The sequence below is a fragment of the Scheffersomyces stipitis genome, chromosome 3 (genome assembly GCF_000209165.1).
Source record: "Scheffersomyces stipitis CBS 6054 chromosome 3, complete sequence".
NCBI classification, from domain to species: Eukaryota; Fungi; Ascomycota; class Pichiomycetes; order Serinales; family Debaryomycetaceae; genus Scheffersomyces; species Scheffersomyces stipitis.
Window position 1 is genome coordinate 760,843 of NC_009043.1, and position 21,197 is coordinate 782,039.

At 41.6% G+C, this 21,197-nt stretch overlaps 8 protein-coding genes across 8 annotated transcripts; 2 read left to right on the forward strand and 6 right to left on the reverse strand. All coding sequences in view use genetic code 12, as the record gives it.

The window, feature by feature from the left end:
- Positions 1 to 253: 253 nt before the first annotated feature.
- NOG2 (nuclear/nucleolar GTP-binding protein 2) lies at positions 254 to 2,343 on the forward strand (the record flags this gene model as incomplete). The annotated part of the gene is made up of 2 exons (XM_001383391.1): positions 254 to 1,063; positions 1,549 to 2,343. 2 exons carry the CDS (start codon positions 254 to 256, stop codon positions 2,341 to 2,343), a joined length of 1,605 nt encoding a protein of 534 aa, XP_001383428.2.
- A 136-nt stretch (positions 2,344 to 2,479) lies between these two features.
- On the reverse strand, positions 2,480 to 4,080 carry PICST_88664 (predicted protein; the record flags this gene model as incomplete). Its single annotated transcript, XM_001383741.1, has 2 exons — positions 2,480 to 3,755; positions 3,807 to 4,080. 2 exons carry the CDS (start codon positions 4,078 to 4,080, stop codon positions 2,623 to 2,625), a joined length of 1,407 nt encoding a protein of 468 aa, XP_001383778.2.
- Positions 4,081 to 4,881: 801 nt separating this feature from the next.
- On the reverse strand, positions 4,882 to 6,108 carry PICST_44336 (predicted protein; the record flags this gene model as incomplete). The annotated part of the gene is made up of 1 exon (XM_001383742.1): positions 4,882 to 6,108. One exon carries the CDS (start codon positions 6,106 to 6,108, stop codon positions 4,882 to 4,884), a length of 1,227 nt encoding a protein of 408 aa, XP_001383779.2.
- A 403-nt stretch (positions 6,109 to 6,511) lies between these two features.
- On the reverse strand, positions 6,512 to 8,047 carry PICST_30719 (predicted protein; the record flags this gene model as incomplete). The annotated part of the gene is made up of 1 exon (XM_001383743.1): positions 6,512 to 8,047. One exon carries the CDS (start codon positions 8,045 to 8,047, stop codon positions 6,512 to 6,514), a length of 1,536 nt encoding a protein of 511 aa, XP_001383780.2.
- Positions 8,048 to 8,736: 689 nt separating this feature from the next.
- On the reverse strand, positions 8,737 to 9,647 carry PICST_71285 (predicted protein). Its single transcript, XM_001383744.1, has one exon. The coding sequence runs from the start codon at positions 9,421 to 9,423 to the stop codon at positions 8,761 to 8,763; it is 663 nt and encodes a 220-aa protein (XP_001383781.2). The 5' UTR covers positions 9,424 to 9,647; the 3' UTR covers positions 8,737 to 8,760.
- A 253-nt stretch (positions 9,648 to 9,900) lies between these two features.
- On the reverse strand, positions 9,901 to 16,377 carry PICST_65421 (predicted protein). The gene has a single exon (XM_001383745.1). It carries the CDS (start codon positions 15,671 to 15,673, stop codon positions 9,938 to 9,940), a length of 5,736 nt encoding a protein of 1,911 aa, XP_001383782.2. The 5' UTR covers positions 15,674 to 16,377; the 3' UTR covers positions 9,901 to 9,937.
- Positions 16,378 to 17,032: 655 nt separating this feature from the next.
- Positions 17,033 to 19,282, reverse strand: PICST_82544 (predicted protein). The gene has a single exon (XM_001383746.1). It carries the CDS (start codon positions 18,828 to 18,830, stop codon positions 17,154 to 17,156), a length of 1,677 nt encoding a protein of 558 aa, XP_001383783.2. The 5' UTR covers positions 18,831 to 19,282; the 3' UTR covers positions 17,033 to 17,153.
- Positions 19,283 to 20,243: 961 nt separating this feature from the next.
- PICST_57998 (predicted protein) lies at positions 20,244 to 20,942 on the forward strand (the record flags this gene model as incomplete). The annotated part of the gene is made up of 1 exon (XM_001383392.1): positions 20,244 to 20,942. One exon carries the CDS (start codon positions 20,244 to 20,246, stop codon positions 20,940 to 20,942), a length of 699 nt encoding a protein of 232 aa, XP_001383429.2.
- Positions 20,943 to 21,197: the final 255 nt, after the last annotated feature.

A 21,197-nucleotide genomic window follows, 5' to 3' on the forward strand; every position in this document is an offset into this window, starting at 1 on the left:
ACCTGATTAGATCTGATTTCTGTCTAGAAAGTGCCAACAGCAAACGCGACATTGCACGACATTGTGTAGCTTTATATCATTTTGCAGGTTGGCGTTTGCACATTAATTTTTTTTTGTATGAAGAGATGCCTGGCAGAAATTTTCCATTTCGAGCTACCTTAGTTAATACTTCTAGTACTTTTCTTTTCAGTTCAGTTTTAACTCCTTTTTTTTGGTACTTCTCTCTGGCCAAATAATCCACATTTCAACAGCAATGGGTACTCAAAAGAAGGAAAAGCAAAGAAGAGTCAGACAAAATGACACCAGAGACGGAAACCTCCGTGTGAAGGGTGAAAACTTTTACAGAGATGCTAAGAAGGTAAAACATTTGCAGATGTACAAGTCTGGTAGAGCAGTAAGAAATGCTCAAGGTGAGATTGTTCAAGCTGCTGCATTGCAGAGTACGGATGCTCCTACTGCCAGAGTTGATCCTAACAGAAAGTGGTTTGGCAACACCAGGGTAATTGCTCAGGATGCATTGACCCATTTCAGAGAAGCTATGGGTGACAAGAAACATGATTCGTACCGAGTTTTGTTGAGAAGAAACAAGCTTCCCATGTCACTTTTGGATGAAAAGGACCAAACCGAGTCACCTACTGCTAAGATTATCGAAACCGAGTCTTTTCTGCTGGCTTTCGGTCCCAAGCAACAACGTAAGAAGCCAAGAGTAGCTGCTTCTAGTTTAGAAGATTTGGCCCAGCTGACGGAAACGGAAGCTACTGAATTTCAGGAAAAGCAGGAACTCAATTCGACCTTGGGCTTAATGGGAGGTTCTTTCCTTGACAAAGAAGACTTTACCCAGGAGGCAAAGGAGGCCATTTTTCACAAGGGTCAATCCAAGAGAATCTGGAACGAGTTATACAAAGTCATCGACTCTTCCGATGTTGTTATTCATGTCTTGGATGCTAGAGATCCCTTAGGAACAAGATGTGAATCCGTAGAGAAATATATCAGAGATGAATGTCCACATAAGCACTTGGTCTATGTGTTAAACAAGTGTGATTTAGTTCCCACTTGGGTTGCAGTACGTGTACTTACTAACATTTATTTTGGTTCAGCTTTGTTTTCACTATTCTATTGTCGTTTTTTATTCAATTCTCTCCTCTTTCTTTCTTTCTCTCCACCAAAGCCTTTTGTCAGGGTGATACTCTAGACTGGTCTTCCAGTCATACCCACAATGTTGCCTGTTACGTCTTTGGAAGAAAAATAGTTTTCGTCCGTGTTCCCAGACTTGTCTGGTTCTTCAGTCGTTTTGATTGTTGATTTGTTCACACTTGTCTTCCGTTTTGGTTGACTTCTTAGAAAACTATCGGGATCTTTTTGAGTTGAAGCTTTTCGAGGTTCGTCCTCCTTCATGATTAGCTTCGTAGTATAGAAACCGACATCTCATCATAAAGTTTATTTTCATTTTTCAATTTCAATTCTTTTCAGATTTTCAATTTCAATCTTATACAAACAAAGCTGATTCAATCTAATTGATTTTCATGACATTTTTACTAACATCTTTAGGCTGCATGGGTTAAGCACTTATCGAAGTCATATCCAACGTTGGCATTCCATGCTTCCATCACCAACTCTTTTGGTAAGGGTTCGTTGATTCAATTGTTGAGACAATTTTCTACTTTGCATTCAGACCGTAAACAGATTTCTGTAGGTTTCATTGGTTACCCGAATACCGGTAAGTCGTCGATTATCAACACTTTACGTAAGAAGAAGGTGTGTACTGTGGCTCCAATTCCTGGAGAAACCAAGGTTTGGCAATATATCACGTTAATGAAGAGAATTTTCTTGATCGATTGCCCTGGTATTGTTCCACCTTCTTCTAAGGATACCGAGTCAGACATTCTCTTCAGGGGTGTCGTCAGAGTGGAACACGTTTCCAATCCTGAACAGTATATTCCAGACATGTTGCTGAAGTGTGAACGTAAACATTTGGAAAGAACCTACGAAATCCACGGCTGGAGCAAGTTTGAAGACGATGCTTCTCTTTTGGAGAATGCTAGTACCGAGTTCATCGAATTGATTGCCAGAAAGCAAGGTAGATTGCTTAAGGGTGGCGAGCCAGACGAAAGCGGTGTTGCTAAGCAAATCTTGAACGATTTCAACAGAGGAAAAATTCCTTGGTTTGTTCCTCCACCTAAGGATACCGAAGAAGAAAGAACCGGTACCGACAACAAGGCTGGCTACAAGAGAAAGAGAGCTGAAAAAGAAGAAAGAGAAAACAAGAAAGCGAAGGTTGAAGAAGAAGGACAGCAACAAGAAGAAAGTCAAGCCGAAGAAGAGTGGAAGGGTATTGAAGACTAAATCAGTAGCAAAGACTAGAACCTTCAGTTTAGCTGAAGTTTAACTAATATTTCATTTCTGTACAATAGAGCATTCTTGAGCCAGGGTAGCATTTTATAGCATTACATAATACGATTACAAGTTAATGGAACATTCTATCATAGAGCTTGGATAGTGTAGTATATAGTATATATTAATTGCAAGAATCAATATCTAATTTACATGGAAATGAAGAATATTATAGAAGGAAAACATACAAGTACAAGTTTGTTCTAAAAGCGGCATAGCAACCAACAAAAGTCAAAGGGGTCTTCCATAGTGAACGACACCGCTTTTTGAGTTGCCTCCCGAGGGTGTTGAGGGCTGAGGAATGGCCCCGTTGATCTGAAATTGCTCGTCTACAGATCCGTTACCATACAAATTGCCCAAGCCCCAGATGTAGCCCTTGAAGCGTGAAAACGAAGCAAGATCAAAAGACGACTGTCTCAAAAGCTCCTTGAAACACTCCATTGACAAGTAGGCATGTAAAGTAGAGGTCATTTGCTGTTGATGGCCCGGAAAGTGAGATGACATAGACGCAGCAAAGTGTTGACGGATAGCAGGAGAGATAGGCAATAAGTGCAATTCTTCAGCCAAATATTCTATGGATGGTTTATTATTGGAAGCCTTAGCTGTATCTTCGCCATTGGGTGTGTTCAACAACTGGCTACCGATATACTTCAAGTCGTAGAAGTTGGGGAAGTACTTGGAGCACCAGGAGTAGAAGTCTTTTTCATCGACAGGAAGATTATCGTTGATGAGCAAGCTAACAAAGAAGCCCAAGTCATACCCAGCATGATAACTGATCCAATTGATGGACAGGTCCAAAAGCAAACCACTTTCAATCAAGAGTTCAGCAAATGAAAAATGAGGAATACCCTGAGTCATGTGCATCTGGAAGTTTATCTGCGACGACTGCGACAACATGGTCAAATGTTCTTCGTTGAACATCTCCTTAGTCAAGTCATACAAGAAGTTGAACTGCCAGATGATGCTGGAACTGATCTCGTTGTTTTTGATCTTGGTGACACAGAATGACAACTGGATCAAGTTCAACAAGTCCAGGTTGGAACGCAACGTCTGGAAATGATAGTCAGACGATGACTTGAACGTGCCTACTGGTCTTGCTACGATGCCCGGGATTTCCTCGTGTATGGCGATGAAGATCTTGGATGTCTTGTCGTTGATGAAGGTTCGTAAGGTGTGAAACTCATTTTCCAAGTTTTGCACCCAGACCTCTTTGATGAGAGGAGCCTGATTATGTAACTGATGAGAAGGAATCTGCTGTTGGACTTGGTGGGCTGCCTGATGGGCTGCCTGTAACTGCTGGAACTGATGCTGCTGTTGCTGTTTCTGCTGTTGTAATTGTAATTGTAAGACAGGATTTACCAGAGCTCCAGTGGTCAAACCAGAGTTCAAACCAGAGTTCAAGCCTGAGCCTGGACCATTTACATTCCCTGGAACGACGTTTCCGTTAGAAGTTCCATTAATTGCAGCTAACAAAGGATTAGTACTGACGTTCTGAGCTGTGGGTGTTCCTATGGGCTGGTGCTGGTGTTGTTGCTGGAGATGATGGTTCAAAAGCTGTTGTCTCTGTAACTGGTGCTGTTGCAACTGGAGCTGTGAAATCTGCGGGGACTGGCCGGTAGCATTCATGGGCTGTTGCTGCTGCTGGAGTTGGTGCAGCTGGAGATACTGGAGATGTGGATTAACGTTCATATTAGAAAATGATACTTCAGTATAGAAGACACAATATCACAATTATAGACGGATAAAGTTAAATTTTATAAAGAATGAGATCACAATCTAGTAGATTTATCAAAAGGACTTATCAAAAGGACTTATTCAAGAAAGAAGATCTATTCAAGATGGTGGACTTTTTCAATAGCAATAGATTTAGTGTCGTAGACTTATTCAAGATGAATATTATAGTATATGAGTCCGAATTCAATTTATTCAGACAAACTTTTTATATCCTTCTTATTATTGCTTTTACGTCACTTATTCAATCACTTGATTTACTGAGGTATCAAGCTCTGACTCTGATCTTTCTGATTCTATTCGAAGATAAATGGTATTCAAATTGGTTCGAATGTTGGCGTTTCCAGACGGATTTCGCTTGTTCTTCAAGCAACACGCAGTTCAAATCTATTCAAGCTGCAATATGCCACGTTTCAAAGCGTCAATCCGGATATTTGGAGGTTTGTCAAGATGGTCTTTGGACAAAAGGAGCATTTCTATGTAACAGAGTTGTTCTTGAGGTTGGAAAAAATTGATGAGTGATGTGCAGGACAAATAAATCTATGGAGAACAAGAGGTATATGAATAGAATAGTAGAAATAGAAGCACATGAAGGTAACGAAAAGACATTTGTACATAGAAAACTTAGAATGTAAACCGTTAACTACAAGTATCTGTATTTGTTAAGTCTTTCAAAAATCAATTTTTTTCAGTCTTCACAATTTTTACAATTCAATTCTACAACACACATTCTCTACTATTGTACATTTTTTTATGTCTTTATAACTGCTCTCTGTGGTTGGTGCCTCCTGAAAAAGCATTGTTGCCTTGCAAATAATTATGATCCCCTATCCTTCTAGGCTTGATCAAGTGTTGCAACAAGAAAGCAACGGCCAACACCAAGGCAATCACAGCGACGATGATGTATATCACACCCAAGCTCATGTTTCTACCTCCAAAGATGGAGTTGGTAGTGATGACAATGCTCTTGGAGCCGCCAAAGACCGTCACGGGGTAGTGCAAGTCGATGGAGATTTGGTACAGGCCAGAAGACATGGTGTCTGTGGTATTCTTTCCATACAACTTGTAGAATGACGGAAGTCCAGCCGTTCTCATCCAGTTGTGCAAATGTTCCCAGGTTGACAAATCTGGCAAGTTCGACTCATTATAACCATTCGGGAACATTTTGTCCCAATTTGGAGGAGGCACAATGTCGTCTGGGTTATATGTTGTTTTCTTAAACTTGTGGTCTCTATCTGACGGCCATGAGATACCTACGTCACTGGTGAGATATGTTTGGTTGATGCTGTTGCTCTTGGTGTTCAATAACACGGGACTGGAGATGGTATCGTTGAAGTACGAGTTGGCTATCAAGCCACAGGGGTAGATAAGTTTCTGGGAATCACCAGATCCACGATGTTTCAACGGCTTGCAGGCATCAGTAACATCGTCAGACGAAACAGCCTTACCGCCTAATTGGCCCAAGTCGTAGGAGTCTACATACTTACGGTGATTTTGAAAGAAGTTGGTAAGCTTGTAGTAGAGAAAGAGCGGAGGCTTCAAGTCAGTAGGTAAGTCGAATTGGATTTCACAAGTTTGGTAGAAATCAGACGAATTTTCATCTTCCGTGCTGTTCACTATTCGCCACTTAAAGCCAGGGTCTTTATTGTTCAGATTGAAGTGGTAGCTGGTGTATTTATTGGGCACAGACTCAAAACTAGAATTGGCCAATTGATGGCATTTGGAATAGTTTACTGTCAACAATTGAACACTGTAGGTAGTATGGAGAATGGCAATGCCTAGTGGGGCAAAAATGACCGCAAGAACAAAGAGGAATGGGATCACTGAACTGGGAGTTAAGATGGGTTGCCATGCCTTGAGTCTTTGCTGTCTGAATGCTGTGTTAGGTGGTTTTCTTGATTTGTGAATGTTGGAGGCTGAGGCTTCTCCGAGGATATCGTTGTCATCGTCATCTTCTGACGTCTTTCTACGGCGCAAGAAGTTCATACCTAGACAGAATTCCTTGACAGCAGAGTGTAATGGTTGGCCTTAAACTCGAGAATAAGAACTAAGTCGAATGGAGAGATCAAAATTAAATTCAAGGCTGAGAAGTCGTGCACCCGCAAGTACGTCTGTAGTCTCTGTATAAAATGTGCGGTATTCTAAATATATAAACGTCTTTATTCAAATCCTCTTAGAAAAATCGTTTTCTTAGTGTACAGTAAAGACATAGTAAATATATATTGCATAGTCAATTCCAACTGTTGTCTGGATTTTGAATTCACTTTTTCGGTTTTCGTGTAAATGAATTTGTCTATTTTTTTTCTAAATGTTTCTCCAACCATACTCTAACTACAACTCTTCTATCATGACGTGTATACTTTCTATTTTGGTGGCCTATTAATCATTATTAATCACTACGCGTAGCAGTGCGGTTGCTCTTCTTCCCAACAACTTTCTTCTCGCCCTTGGCAGCCTTCTGTTGTGGAGTCTGTTGTGGCGACTGTTTGCTATTTGTGACAGCTGAGCCCGCGGGCTTGTCCTTTTTCTTGTTGATGCTGTGGTAACTGTTGCCTGTCTTTGACTCACGAGGTTCCAACAGGATGACGATACCATCTACAATGGTTTCACCAGCTTCAAGGGCCTTGTGTTGGGCGTCATAGGTGACAAAGTCACAGAGCGCAATGTTCAGATTGGTCTTGAAGTACTTGAGCTCACCAAAGTGTTTTGAAATGTGATCTCTCAACAATTTCTCATCGAGTTCTCTGATCCCCCGAATGTAGATGGGGTACCATTCTTCTTTCTTTTTGCTGCCTATACCATTAGCTGGAGGGGTTGTAGCAGCTTTCTTGGCTGGGGCTGGAGACAACTTTGCTACAGCAACTGGCTTATTCTTAGGAGGAGCGGCCTGTGAGGCCAATGCTGCCCAAGACAAAGGTTGGCCTGGAGCAGACTTGGCAGTCACAGCAGTAGAAGACTCTTCTTCGTTCTTGGAGGCCACAGAGTCAGTAGGAGACAATTCCTTCACTGGTTCTTGTGTAGATTCCTTAGTTTCAGACTTTTCAACTGGTTCTGGAGTCACAGGAGCTTCAGGTTTTTGTTTCTCTTCAGATGGGACCGAAGAAGCGGAAGTGGTTTCAGACTCGGCAGAAGCAGCAGAGGAAACAGCGGTCGTGTTGGCAGAAGCAGCAGAAGCAGCAACAGTAGCAACAGTAGGAGTTGCAGCGGCAACTGGAACAGTTGTAGCAGCAGTAGACGTTGGAGCAGCAGTAGAAGTCGAAGTAGACGTTGACGTAGAATTAGCAGAAATACTAGTGGCACTAGAAGCAGCCTTGGGAGTACTAGTAGAAGCTTCAGTAGTAGTTGCTGCAGTAGCAGAAGCATTAATGGTTTCTCCGTTACGAACAGGTTTCTTTTCTTCCTTCTTAACGGCCTTGAATTCACCAAAGTCGATAAATCTCAAAACATCATTGGCTACATCAAATGAGTTTTCCTTCTTACCTGGAGTCAAGACGAAGGTCTGGGTGAATTGGTGATAGACAGAGTCTTCTTTGGCCCATTCACCAAATACGACAATCAAGATGTTCTTCTCCAACGAAACTTCAAACGCGGCCGAAGTGACTACGATACGGTTGTTTGCTTTCAACTCTGGATCGTTCTTGAAACGAGTTCTGATAGCTTCGGTGCCATGAGCAGCATGGATGGTTTTAACTTCGTCTTCAGCAGTATTAGCAGAATCCACTGGGAAGGAGTCGTGAGAAATCAGAGCGTTTTGGTGGTATATCTTGTGGATATTCTCGATGTTGGTGTTGTAGAAGTCGTAGTAGGATACGATGAAGTACCAGCCTATAGAGGAGGCTCTTTCCTGGGACAAAACCGAGGTTGGAGCAGGGGTTGTGGCCAATTCCGGAGCCGTGGTTGCGGCAGAAGCCGGAGGTGGGGACATGGTCATACCAGGAAGGTGCGAAGATGACCGGATGGGACTCTGTATGTTGTGCTGAGAAATACAGCTGCTTCGAGGAGTTTGGCCGGGGTGGACTCTTGAATTTTTCACTTTGTAAATGGCGATTAGAATGCGGTAAAAGGTGGAAAATTTTGATTTTTCTTTGGGATGTATGCAGGCTGCGAGATTAGTCGACTGTAACAATGCTAGCGAATGGAATGGAAATGTGGAGAGTTATGGAAGAGCTAAAGGGAAGAAGAAAAGGTGTGAAATGTATGGAGATATATAGGTGAATGTAGGAAGTTAGGAATAGAAAAATTGATATGAAAATTAGACTTTTTTGCTATTCTGGAGTTTTTTATTAGTCTGGTTTGGCCTCGTGAAAGTCAAGTTTCTATTTTTCAGTTAGAATAATAAGCATAGCATAAAGTTTCTACAGAGCAACTAAAGGAAAGAGAAAACTTAACAGAAAATGTCTATAAATAGTGAGAATATCACATATATATCCCATCTACAATTAGAATTTCTCACTTTAATATTCTCATGGTTCTCCCTCGTAGAAACTTACCATAGTCAGCTTCTATGGTAAGTTTGTCTTTTTACTTTTCTCATAGATATTATAGCATTTCATGGCTTCACATCTACAACATCATTCCATAGATGCCATTCTACTCTCTTCTACACTTTCTCTTAGCTAAGCTTAGTATTCTATACGCTTATTGACACTCTTTAAGCAACTCTTCCAATATCTGGTTCTCCAAGTCGCCCTTGTTGCTGACACCGTTGAAGCTCTTGACACCCATTCTTCTCAACACCTCGATGGTCTTGTCACGGGGGAAGCCCATGTTTTCGAACTGGCCTACAATTGACTCGTCTATTCCGTAAAGGGCCGAGTCGCTGAACTCGGACTTGCCCTCTTCGTCTCTGTCACTAGCATAGATCTTGGTCCAGTACGCAGCTGTTTCATCAAAGCCTGTCTTGTTAGTCAAGTAATGCTTAGCAACTTCAGCATCTTGTGGATCATTTGGTTCCGGCGATTGTAACAACGACTGCAATGATATCAAGGTGCTTTTCAACGTCAAGATGGGAGTCCACGCGTCCTTCAAGATATCCAAACAGATGGCCCCAGTCACTGACGAGATGTTGGGATGGTAGATCTTGGTCAGGAATTTCATCACTGGTGGTTTGAATGGATACTCGTTGGGGATGGTGATGTCAACCAGAAAAACACCTCCTTGGTACGGAGTGCCTGGTGGCCCTTTGAAGAAACCAGTCAACTTGGTCAAGTCGTTTTCATTGTTCAACTTCAACGAAACACCAGACTGCGTGTCTTGACGACATTCTTCTAATTCTTTGGCAATTCTCTTAACACGAGACATTTGGTAAGACTTGAGAAACGAAGTACAAATTTATGGAAGAATGATTCGTAATCAATGAATTACGTTTAATGAATTAGAATCAATGAACAATCTCAGAAATACTGAATGCTCCAAAACGATTTTTTTTTTGAGAACTACTGGTTGGGAATTCTTCAAATTAGTCAATTCTCCCAATTCGTTCTGACCTCACAGTTACTTCGCGATCGTTTGGATGTTGAACAGTCCTGTGGTAGAAAAGATTTGCTGAATTGGCAATGAACAGTTGTGTGTATTGCTCTTGCTCGTAAGTGAAAGGTTGAGTGGGAAATCGGACTTTGTGTCACGAGATAATAAAAATGTATTCTGTAGAGTAAGTTCTTCGTGAAAAGTCTACACACTCGGCAGGCTTCTACCGTTCAATTTCATTGTAAGCGAATGCCTCTATATTATTAATATGAAAATTAAATACATAGCTATATTACATACATCTTCATGTCTCATTACTTCTATTATTCTACATACTAATATACACAGCTCAATTCTCAGAAGTAGGAGTCGAGCCCTTGACATTCTTCGACAAAGAGTCAAAGATATTCTTCAATTCTGGCGTGGTGTCTTGGACAAAGGGCAAGTCAAAGAAACCATAGTCGCCATTCTTCACCAATTCGGTAAAGACAATAGTCAAGCCCCATGGATGAGGTTTGTTCACAATTCTTCTCTCCAACAACACTCTCGTGATCAACTCTTGAATAGTAGCTTTGGCAGCAGCAGTTCCCCAGATGGAGTTGGATGAAAAGAAATGCAATATAATACCAATAAACCAATGAGTATGGCTATTAGGGTACCGCAATTGGTTGGCAATGGCATTAATCAAATGGAATTTGAACTCCAGAGAGCCTTGATTCATCAAATCAACCAACAATGCTACTTGTGACGACTTCGTATTGAAACCTCTGACATTATTGGGCAATCTGTCGGCTACAGCTGATATACCAACATGCAACACTAAAGCATTGACCAACTTGACGTTGTAGTGAACCACTTCTGATTCGCTGATTTCCTTAGGATGGTTTAATTTAATACCTCCATAAATAGTTCTCATCAAAGCTGGCGCTGGAATACGGAGGAAATTGTCTACCGGCTTTTTCAAGCCAACCTTCGACAAATCGTCTACCGGCTTATAAGCTACAACTGGAGAATCGTTGATTTCTGGCAATCTTTCAACCTTGAGACCTCTGGTGAAAGGGTCTGGTACCGATACACTAGCAGGAGTAGCAGAGAGAACAATGTTCTTCAATTGCGTGTAGCCCTTTGGGATTGCAGTGACCAATTGGTAGTGGCATTCAACCAAGAAGTCCGGATAATCATGAAGCAAACCAGTGAAGATACGGTTGAGTGCCTTGAAAATGACATTAACAACATCATGATTGGAATCTTTTCCATAAACGCATTGGAACTTAAGCAAATCCGACAATAACTTGACAGCGGTTTGATAGCCAGCTCCATCAGGCAATTCTAGCAACTTGGGCAAGAACAGACGATGTGCAATCAACGAAACCCATGCAAAAGTGAGACCAGGATAAATTATTGGCTGGAGAGCATTGAAAACTTCACCAATGTAAAGGTAGAATTCTTGATTCAATTCTGCACTTAACTCGCTACCTTCTACACTAGTCAAATCAGTCCAGGAAGATAACAAAGATGAGAAGAACCTGAAGTATGCTCTTTCATTCCAATTGGCCTTAGCAGTCTCGTGGTCGTTTGCCAAGACCAAGAGGATAACACTAATAATCTTCTTCAAGTAATCAATAGCTTCTTCATTTTCATCGAATTGAGATACAATTCTCACAATCAACATCGCAAGAGTATCGACTGCCAAGTAGGATTCCCGAAGTGTTCTGGATCTGATCTCATGTTCAGCTGCAAATGCAGCTACTGAGATCTCAATGGCAGCCTTAAAGAAAACCTGGAAATAAGTAGGATCAGTCAAAATTTCAGTATCCAACATTCCTTTAATAAATTGTTCTTCAAGGTCCTGAGACTTTTCACCATGAGTCAATAACTTAACCCATTCAGCAAATACATAGCCTAACTGACTGTAGAGCTGGTTTGAAACAGGAGCAGTTGGCCTGTTCAACAACTCAATTAAGTTGTCACGAGCCAACTTAGCCTGTTTGTCTTCTTCAGTAGCATCATCTCCTGCGTATTTGTTCAAGGCGTCTAAGGTAAAGCCGAATTCAGATCTCAAAGCTATTGGTCTTAATTCAGTCGAACTGTAGACATTCAAGAGCAAAGTGGCAGCAAATTTGACCACAACGGGATTGTTGGATTCGTTGATGAGTCTACCAATAGATGAATCAAGTTTAGTAGGCAGAACCAATTGAACCTTCAACAAAGAGAATATAACAGGCATATTGAACTTTCTCTGGTCAGAAGAGTGAACCAACCACCAAGTGACATCCTTGGCCGTGGAAGGAGAGTACTCACAGAGCTTGTCCAAAAAGACGACGTAGATCTCATTACACATTGGGTTATCATGAACTTGAGTGAAAAGACAGTTCACAGCATACTGCGCTGCCTTCAACAATAATTCTGGGTACTTGATGGCATTTGCCTGCGCAATACCAAGTGCTTGAGTTAAAGATTGCATAATCGGGTGGCTTGGGCTCAAGTCTGACAATTTGGTTTCGGTCACGTCCGACAACAATTGGATAGCCTTTTCACAGCTTTGAGTAATTGCCGTGAAGAGCTGGTCAACAGGAATAGAGTCTTCTTGTACAACAGCAGTTGGCTGCGACAAAGACACTTCTGGCTGTGGAGGTGTGACTTCAGTACTGCTACCACTGCCAAAAGTCTCGTATATACTAAGCTGGTTGGCACTAAGACCTTCCTTGCTTAAACCAAGAGGTTCTGGTAATTGCAATGAATACTCATTCCCTGTGGAATCGAAATATGGCTCAGCAGCATTGTGCTGTTCACGGGCTTGAACAAATCTTTGCATTCTCTCATCGATCAATTCTGCGATGTTATCAGAAGCAATCTTATCAACTATTTCTACGCACAATCCGACATTGGCTTGGATGGCTGCATTCAACTCCTCTAAAGGCAATTCCAGAGCGTTGTTACCTAACAACTGCAACATAGTTGCTTCAATAGTCTCAGCCAAAAGCTTACGCCCACTGCACAACACCATACTATGGGACAACTGTTGTGCCATGTTCTGGTAGCTTCTCCTAAACTTGAAAGCATCTCTCTCGGTAGCGAAATCCTTATTGATAAGGGATTCGGTTGTTGTCAAAACAGCTTCAGAGACTCTGCTCAAGATTGGAACAGCACATTCACGGACGGCTCTAGATAAAGAAGCTTGGAAGGCTCTTCTCAAATTAGCGTGTTGGGTATAAATACTGTTTCCAATCAAGTTGCTGAAACTAGTATCCAATCCAGTGTCCTGTTGCTGAGCTTGTTGTTGTTGAGGAGGTTGGTCCTTGAAGGCAGGTTGAAGCTGAGGAAGAAGAGCAGACTGGGGTGGAAGTGAGTCTTGCACAACCTGTTGAGTAAGAGCTGCCGGGAATTGACGGGGCTGTAATTGCTCCAAAGGATGTGCTCCTTCTAAGCTCAACCTGGAAATGTCATTGGCCAATGTCACCGTCTCCGGATGAATACCGAACATTGCAGCCAATGAGGCTGGATTTGGATTGTGTACTTCAATCAAGGTAGAAGGCTCGACGTCACTAATCTTCATCTTGAAAGAATTAAGTAACACTTCGACTTCAAATTTAAGGTTGAGAGTCAAATCAGCAGTCTTGTAAAGTTCTGCTAAAACTTTGATGATACCCAAGACCCATGGATTGGGTGGTCTGAAAACTTTTGAGTACTGAGCTTGATCCAAAATCTTACAAACAAATGGAATAATCAATGGTAACGACTTGAAGTCATAAGCTTCAACTAACAAGAATTTCAAGGCAATCTGGTCTCTTCTCAAAGGCTTGTCGTTAGCCAAAGTAATTTTACCTAGCCATTGCCCCAAATTCTTCAATTGGTTTCGTTCGTTCCTGGCATCCTTGGCATTTCTAATTAAACGTTCAACTTCCTTAAGAGAGACGTTTAAAACATACTCCAAGAGAATAGGCTCGTCAATTTCTTCAATCAAAGTAGCATACAAACCTTGGTTGTTCGGCTCAGCTTTGGCCCTGTCCACCACTAAGTAGTTGGAAAACCAGGCAAAGTAATTCTCAGTTAATAAGTCCTTCACTTCAGAAACCTTTAAGTTGTCTTCTGTCATGTTGTTGACAAAGAAAAGCAACTTGTCCGAGATTGTTTCTGGTGGTTCTTCTTGTTTGACAAAGCCAATAGTCTTGTCAGAAACAGTTATTGACTGGTATCTTGGACCAACTTCGGGAGTCGACGTAACAGTCTGGCCACATGGAATACCGTTGGCGGCATCCTTAACAATCTGGTACATCTTAGCATGTGCAGATAACGAACGGCACTCCAATAAGTGCTTACAATAAATAGGATACTCATGTAATCTGGACTTGAAGTTGTACAATGATTGAACTGCAAACTTGAATAAATGGGAGTCCTGCGGTTGGTTACAAGATTCCCAGATGAAGTTCAAAGCCACCGTCAAAGTGGTACCCTGAATCAAGTCCTTCTCCAAAAGAGCACCAAAAAGTAATGAGGTTGATGCCAAAGCTGACAAAGGATACTCAGAGAAGAATCTGTATTCATCAAGTAAAGAGTGAATCATACAAGCAAAGACGTCTTGCTGGTGAGGATCGTCGCTGGCCTTCATTCTCACGAGCATGTCTACAATATCCTTGATTTCCGTTTCCTTATTGTACATCTTGGAATAATACGATTTCATTTCCTGTTCTACGTCAGGAGGGAAGAAATTTGAGTTTTCAGCGTTCGCCAAAATCGTCTCGTCGTGACCATTACCAAAGTTGATCAATCTGGGATACGTTGTTAAAAGGAGCAACTGAAGATTCTTCAATTGTTCTGAGTCTACTAATCCACCGTTGCTCTTCAACTTCTCCAAAAAACTGTACACAAAAGGAATCTTCAATAACTTAGTAGGGTCTACAGGTGTTTGACCAGGAGTAGCTGCAGAGCCGCTCGCGGCTTGGCCCTTGTCATAGTCCCTCTGCGCTCTTTCTTCTAAAGACTCGAGCAAAGCTTGGTAGACTGTTGCTTTTCGATTTGGTTCTCCGAGTTTGGCATCGAAGAACGATTTGTAGTCGAAGTCATGGAGAGTCGATTCAATCAAGAATTTCATACCAATTTTGGCATCTGCGTTCCATGCTTCATTCACCACAGTGTCAAGCAATCCCACAGAAGAGGCGACATCTAGTATCTTTCCGATCGAATCAATAGTCTTCTTGGAGTTGTAGTAGTTTACCAACTTTGAAGCAGCCAAATTAGGACTCAATTCCTTGAACTTCAAGATTACCTTTTCCAAGGCTGGGCTATCGCTATCGTTCAACAAAGTGAATAAAGTATCAACAAGGTCGTTGAGGAATTGCGTTTTCTCTGGCAAAGTGAGAGCAGCAGCAATTAAGTATTCTGGAAAGCTTCTGTAGTCGTGTTCAAAGAGATGGTTCAAATAAAGATTCAACTTTCGCTCTGGTTCACTAAGCTGTTGCAGTTGTTGTTGTTGAATCTTGGTCAACACCAGAAGCTCTAGCTTACCAATACTGACAAACTTCAAGATGTTTCTCCTAGCAGATGCTTGTTGTGGAGTAGACTGCGAGTTTTTATCGTCTTCGAAGCAAAATGATACGTTCTTCAGTAAAGTGATATCATAAGCACCTTGCTGGGGATCCATGGTCTGCAACAAATACAATAATGTCTTGTTGAACCACCACTCGTAGTTCAAGAAGATATCAATTAGACCTTCTTTGAAGTCCAATGACGACAAGATCTGCGTAATGCTAGTGACAGTAGGCTGGATATTCCTCTGCTGCGAATCAAACAAGTTCTGATGCACATGCGAGAAAACTTCGTACCAATTTATGGCGAAATTATTTGTTCCTTCTATAGAACGGAAGCAGGCTTGTAATTGAGCACCTTTAGCGTTGGCTTCAGGTAGGTTATTCACAAACGTCAAGCTAGAAGGCAAGCCCTGAGATCCTGGGATCAAGATCTCCGACAAGAGCAAGGCTACACTTTGGTCTACCTCATTAGGTTTAATTTGGAGTAAAGCCGGTAACAACTTATCGGGCAATATGTTTTCCGGACCGATTTCTGATAACAATTCTTTGAAGGACATGTCTAGAATGGACTGGTAGAAACGGTTGATGGGTTCAATGGTAGATTTGAAAGCCTTGAGTGAGCTGAGAGTCAAGAGCTTATGAGTTAAAGGGAAGAAAGGGGTGTTTAAGATGTAGTCAAGAACGATGGTCCACTTATAGTTGGGTGGAAACTCTCTTGACTTAATGAAAGTGAGAAGCTTAAACGCGTTGTCCTGGATGAACTTCTTGGCCGAATCAAAGTTTAGAGATTGAAAATTGATAAGGATTATGAAGGATAAAATTAGATCGACTTCGAACTTAGTGACAAAGGCAATGATGTCAAAGTCTGCGTGAAAGAGCTTAGTTAAGTGTAGGAATAAAAGTTCAAGATAGTTGAGGTCTCTGGCTACGTGATCTAATTCCTTCTGAAAGAGTCTTTCTACAGGGAGAAGCTGGAGGCTGTCAGGGGATTGGAGACGGATGAAATTGACGAGTTTCTCGTAGTAGTTGTTGAGGACAATCGGATTGTGAGCCTGTTTATCGAGAATAAAGCGGATCTGTGAATAATGAGAATCAAGTGTTTCTCCAGTAGCCGTGGTAATCAATATAGACAACTGGTTGATGACAATTTTCGTTAACTCCGGGTCTTCGAGATTATACGCTGGTTGTTGATGCTGTTGTTGTTGATGATACTGTTGGTCTACCGATTGGCCCTTTGGGCTGTTCAAAAGTGCAGATTCCGACAAAATGGAAATGGTCTATGGTCTGAAGCTGACGGGATGTATGATCAGCTGATGCTGAATGACTGCAATTGAATTGGCTATTCTGCGAAACTATCAATAATCAATTGTATAGTCAGATGTATAGTAGCCGTATCAATAGAATATTGAAGTAGAATATTATTGAATGAATACTATGATTTCTGTTGTATGCTATTCTTTTGTATGACTGTCAGAGTTGTCTATATATGCGAAGACAATCAGTATAGTACAAAGCACGGGGAAAAAGTCAGAATACAAAGAAATGACAAAGCAAGATGCTTGGTATGATAGATCTAATCAGTAGTCTAGAATACCTGTAGTGTGATGATGACTAGGGACTACGTAAAGAACAGAACAGAAGTCGAATTGTTCAACTTTAGACACGCACTGTATGGGGAGTATGTTAGTGGCGCGAAAATTTTTATGTTACCCGGCCGGGGCTACCAATAGATATATATAGAAGCTACGGTAAGAGACGTCAATGGCACATAATAGGCGGAAAGATGGGGAACATTGGGAACAACAAGAGTTTAATGTAAGCAGAGCACTTTTAGAAGAATTTTCAGTTGCCACTTCAAAAAAAAAATAAAAAAAAATCGTCTCTCTTATGCTTATTTATTACTACATCCACAATTCGCAGCCATTTCACTTTCAAAGTGAATATATTCCAGAGTCCCTAACTAACCTTTTTGTAATAGTATATATACAATATAAATAGTATAATGATAATCATTATGTTCGTATAATCATGGTGATTCTAAGCTTCAATGGCAGCCAAGATTTGCTCTCTGAGATCCTTATTGGCGTCATTGTCTTCCAATTGCCCATATGATCTCTTGAGCAATGCCTTCAACGTTTCGTTCTCAGTCTTGAGCTCTTGGTTCTGCGCAGATGTCGAATCCAGCGACAATCTGCCAGTCAATAAGGGTAACTTCAAGTAATCTGTGAACGACTTTGTGTCTGTGAACGACTTTGCATTATCACTACCAGCTTCACTGATCTCAGAATACAACGACTCTACTTCTGTGTTTCTTGTATTGGAAGCAGCATTGTGGGAGAATACAGAAGTCGACGATTGGTTCGATGCCCCACTGTTCGTTCTACCAGAAGATGACGAAGCTGACGAACCAGATCTGGCACGAGATCTGGCACGTAGTGAACCAATGTGAAGCGATAATTGCACAAACTTGTTGATAATCGGATGAGACTCCAAAGATGGAGAGTCAGCATCGGATGCAATCTGTTTTTGACAGAGAAAAAGCTTGTCATCCCAAGACATCAATAAATCTCCAAAGAACAAGTCCAAGTCGTTGATCACGTTACCCCACTTGGACTCGTTCAAGAGATGCTGATAGATAACTTCTTCGTCACCCTTGTCAAGAGTCATCAAGATGGGCTTGTTGCTGACCAAAAGTCCAAGCGAGATCTTGAAGAGACCGACTTTCCATCCTTCAAGCATACAGAAGTCCATGACCTTGTTAACGATGCTCAAGTCAGGCGAATGAGATGAGATAAACGATAACCACCATTGGAAAAGAAACGACTGAAGTTCTACAAAGCCCGTCAAATGGTCATAGAGCTTCTCGTCGGTTTCCTTCAAGATGTACAAGAACTCTCCGTACCACTTGTTCAAAGTGCTACACATAGACGAAGTAGTGAAGATGTCGTGCAATTCGGTCTCCGACTCCATGATGGTAATGAGTGCATGTAATGTCATCTCAGCATCACCTTTGAATTGGTAGTACAACACTCCGACAAGAAACAAGAGCCCCTGGCAGTAGCCCAACTCAGCGTCGTAGTTGGCGTAAACGTTCAAGATTGTCAAGAGACCATCGATAGCTTCTTGGCTACGGAAGAAGTTTACAGTTGGAAATGTTCTGTTCAAATCTTTGCTGATCTGGACAGAAATCTCTGCAGAGTATGAGTGTTGAAAGTTTCTGAAGATAAGCTTTGTTGTCTGAGGAATCGAAGTATGGTTGAGAAGCAAAAGTTTCTGCCAGATCGTGGATCTGATCTGGTTGGGGATCCCTTGTCTGAGACAAAGGAACTGAGTATAGTTAGGTAAAGTATTGATAGTAGTAGTTGGGCTATTAACAAACGAAAGCCAATAGCTTCTTTCTAAATTAGAGTTGATATTCAGTTTTCTTTCGATATAAGCAGTACAGCACAGTTGGAGCAAGTCGGCGTTGATGAGGGTACGGCCACACTTTGAACAAGTGGTGAACTCGTCTTTAGTGAAGTCGTACTCTTCAAAAAGTTTGTCTAAGGAAGCATCTGTGAACTCGGTCACTGAACAGGTCTCATTATCGTCTTCATCGCCATAGCGAAGAGAATCTATCTTGAGCTCAAGGTTGTAGAGAAGCACCGAAGAGTCTGGAGGAGACAGCGTACGAAGCGATTCTTCGAATTCGAGGAGCTTTTCGTAGTCTATCATTCTAAGTGAGTGAAACAAAAACCACAGCAGTGAAATTGAACAACAATTGATAGACGATATCTATGACGGAAGGCAATGATATTTGTATGATAAGATGATATCAATGGACTAGGTACCTATCTGAAAGCAACTCAGTGAAAAAAAATTGTCTCGATTGTTATCGATTCGATATCACCTAATATATAGAAGATATGGATACAGAGACAGCGACAACTGATACGGGGTTAAAGTGAAAATATCCTTTAGAGCGAACGAATATCTCCTTCTTACAATTGGACTAATTCTTACAATAAGATGAGTCAATATTGCCTGGTTTTAGTAGGGGGATTCTGTTATCAGACAATTCTCAAGTGGTGATGGAATCAATATTTTTCAGCTATATTATATAGCTATGCGGCTGACTTTTGAAGAATATGGCAAGGAGTAGTGAGCTTCTTGTGGTGAAAAAGGCGATGAGAAAAGGAATGAAGTCAGTTGGCACCACGAAGCAAGATTAGCTATGAATTTAAGGTCAAAATACCGGTTGGCGTCCTTACCACATGAAATTCACAACTGGTGGTCGTTCTGGGAAATGCCAGGTGCAGCAGCTCTGATTCTTATACAAATCTGGAAATTCTGGCGCAGAACACAAAGCACGAAACTTCTCGTTGTTGCAGGAGGTGGTCACCTGACCAGAAATGGCTGGGTTGTAGTTGCTTAGCGAGTCGTAAATAAACAAACAGGCAGGAGGCGCCTGTCAACGCTAAGATGCTTGAGCTTGCTTACGGCTGACTTTTGTTTCAACTTTCAGGCTCTTCACAGCGAAAGTTGGGTGGTGTGGCTAATTAGTCCCACTTCTTACCAGCACCCCAGCAATGCTCAGTGAACAAAAATTTTTCACTGCTCATCGCATGCTTCCAGCTTGCCAAACATGTTTTCACCACTTCGGGAAACGTTTTGAAGTCGTTTGTCGGTTGCTTGTCACGTCGTTCTAGACACGTACTGGCGTCACTAGTACTGCTTACCATACATTCTCATGTTTCATGCTACTATGTACTACTTGTGTGTGCGATTGTGTAATCTCAGCCCTCAGTAGTGATGTCATACCCCAACGGGAACAGAACAATCAGAAACAGTATAGCCTACCCACCAACACGTCTCGAAAACGCAGTACTTCGCCGTCCCCAGATCATTGCCTAGACTTCCCGCCCCAGATCAAAATCTAGTGAAATTGGGGCTGTTTCTTACAGAGTAAGAGATTTGAGGCGACAGCGCAGTCACGTGTTGAAGTAATACATGATTGTTTTCATCCGAGGGGTGCTACCGGTTCGCCCTCGGATCTTGTGATTTTTCACTATAGCTTTGTCTTCTCGGTTGTAGTTTGACACAACTATACGAGTTACTTCCCAAAAAGCACCTGGTACCCCGCGAAATATGGTTTACTACTTCACGGCCGAATATGGTGACCTGTCTGAGTTGGATGATTTCGGTTTTGGCAGCGCTTCCGTCCAAACAGCTACTATATATATGGGAAGAGATAAGGTAGAGAATGATCCTCTAATCAAGCATTCGAACCCTAAGAATATCTGGTTTCACGTGGATAACTATTCGTCTGCGCATTTGTATTTGCAGCTCAGTCAAGAGGACCTCATAGCTCCCAAACCGTTTGAAAAATTTGTCATTGAAGAAAGCTTGCTTGCACAGTTAGCACAATTGACTAAGGCTAACTCGATCAAAGCTAACAAGTTGAACAATATTACAGTGATATATACTCCGGTGGAGAATCTCCATACTGATGGGTCTATGGACATCGGGACGGTGACATTCAAGAATCCAAAACTTGTTAAAAGAGTAAAGGTGGTAAAGAAGGAGAATGCTATTGTAAACAAGTTGAACAAGACAAAAACTGAGATATCTACTGAAAAGTTTATCGAAGAGCAACAGAGTACAGTCAAAGACTTGGAACGACAACGTAAGAATCAGGCTCGTGCCACTGACCAGTTGAACAAGCAGTTTGAAGAGCAGAAGGCTAGAAACGCAGACCCATATGGCGACTTGTTGAATTCAGACAATATCCAGCACAGTAGTAATGAGTTCCGAAATGAGAACTGGACCGAAGAAGAGTTCTGGTAGAGAGAGAGCAGTAGAGTAAAAGATCGAGCGAGATATTATACAAAGAGACATTGTAAGAAGAACCCAGTAATCTGGCTTTGATATGACTTCTCATTGTCTAAACATTCAATTGATATCACATCAATTTTGCAGAAGATCTTGCTGCACATAGTCTCAAACTACAGTCATTAGATAAACTACATCAATGCATATCTAGTTCAGGACTTTCTTGCTCGTCAAAGCTTCCACTCTCAACTTGCATCGATGACAGCATCT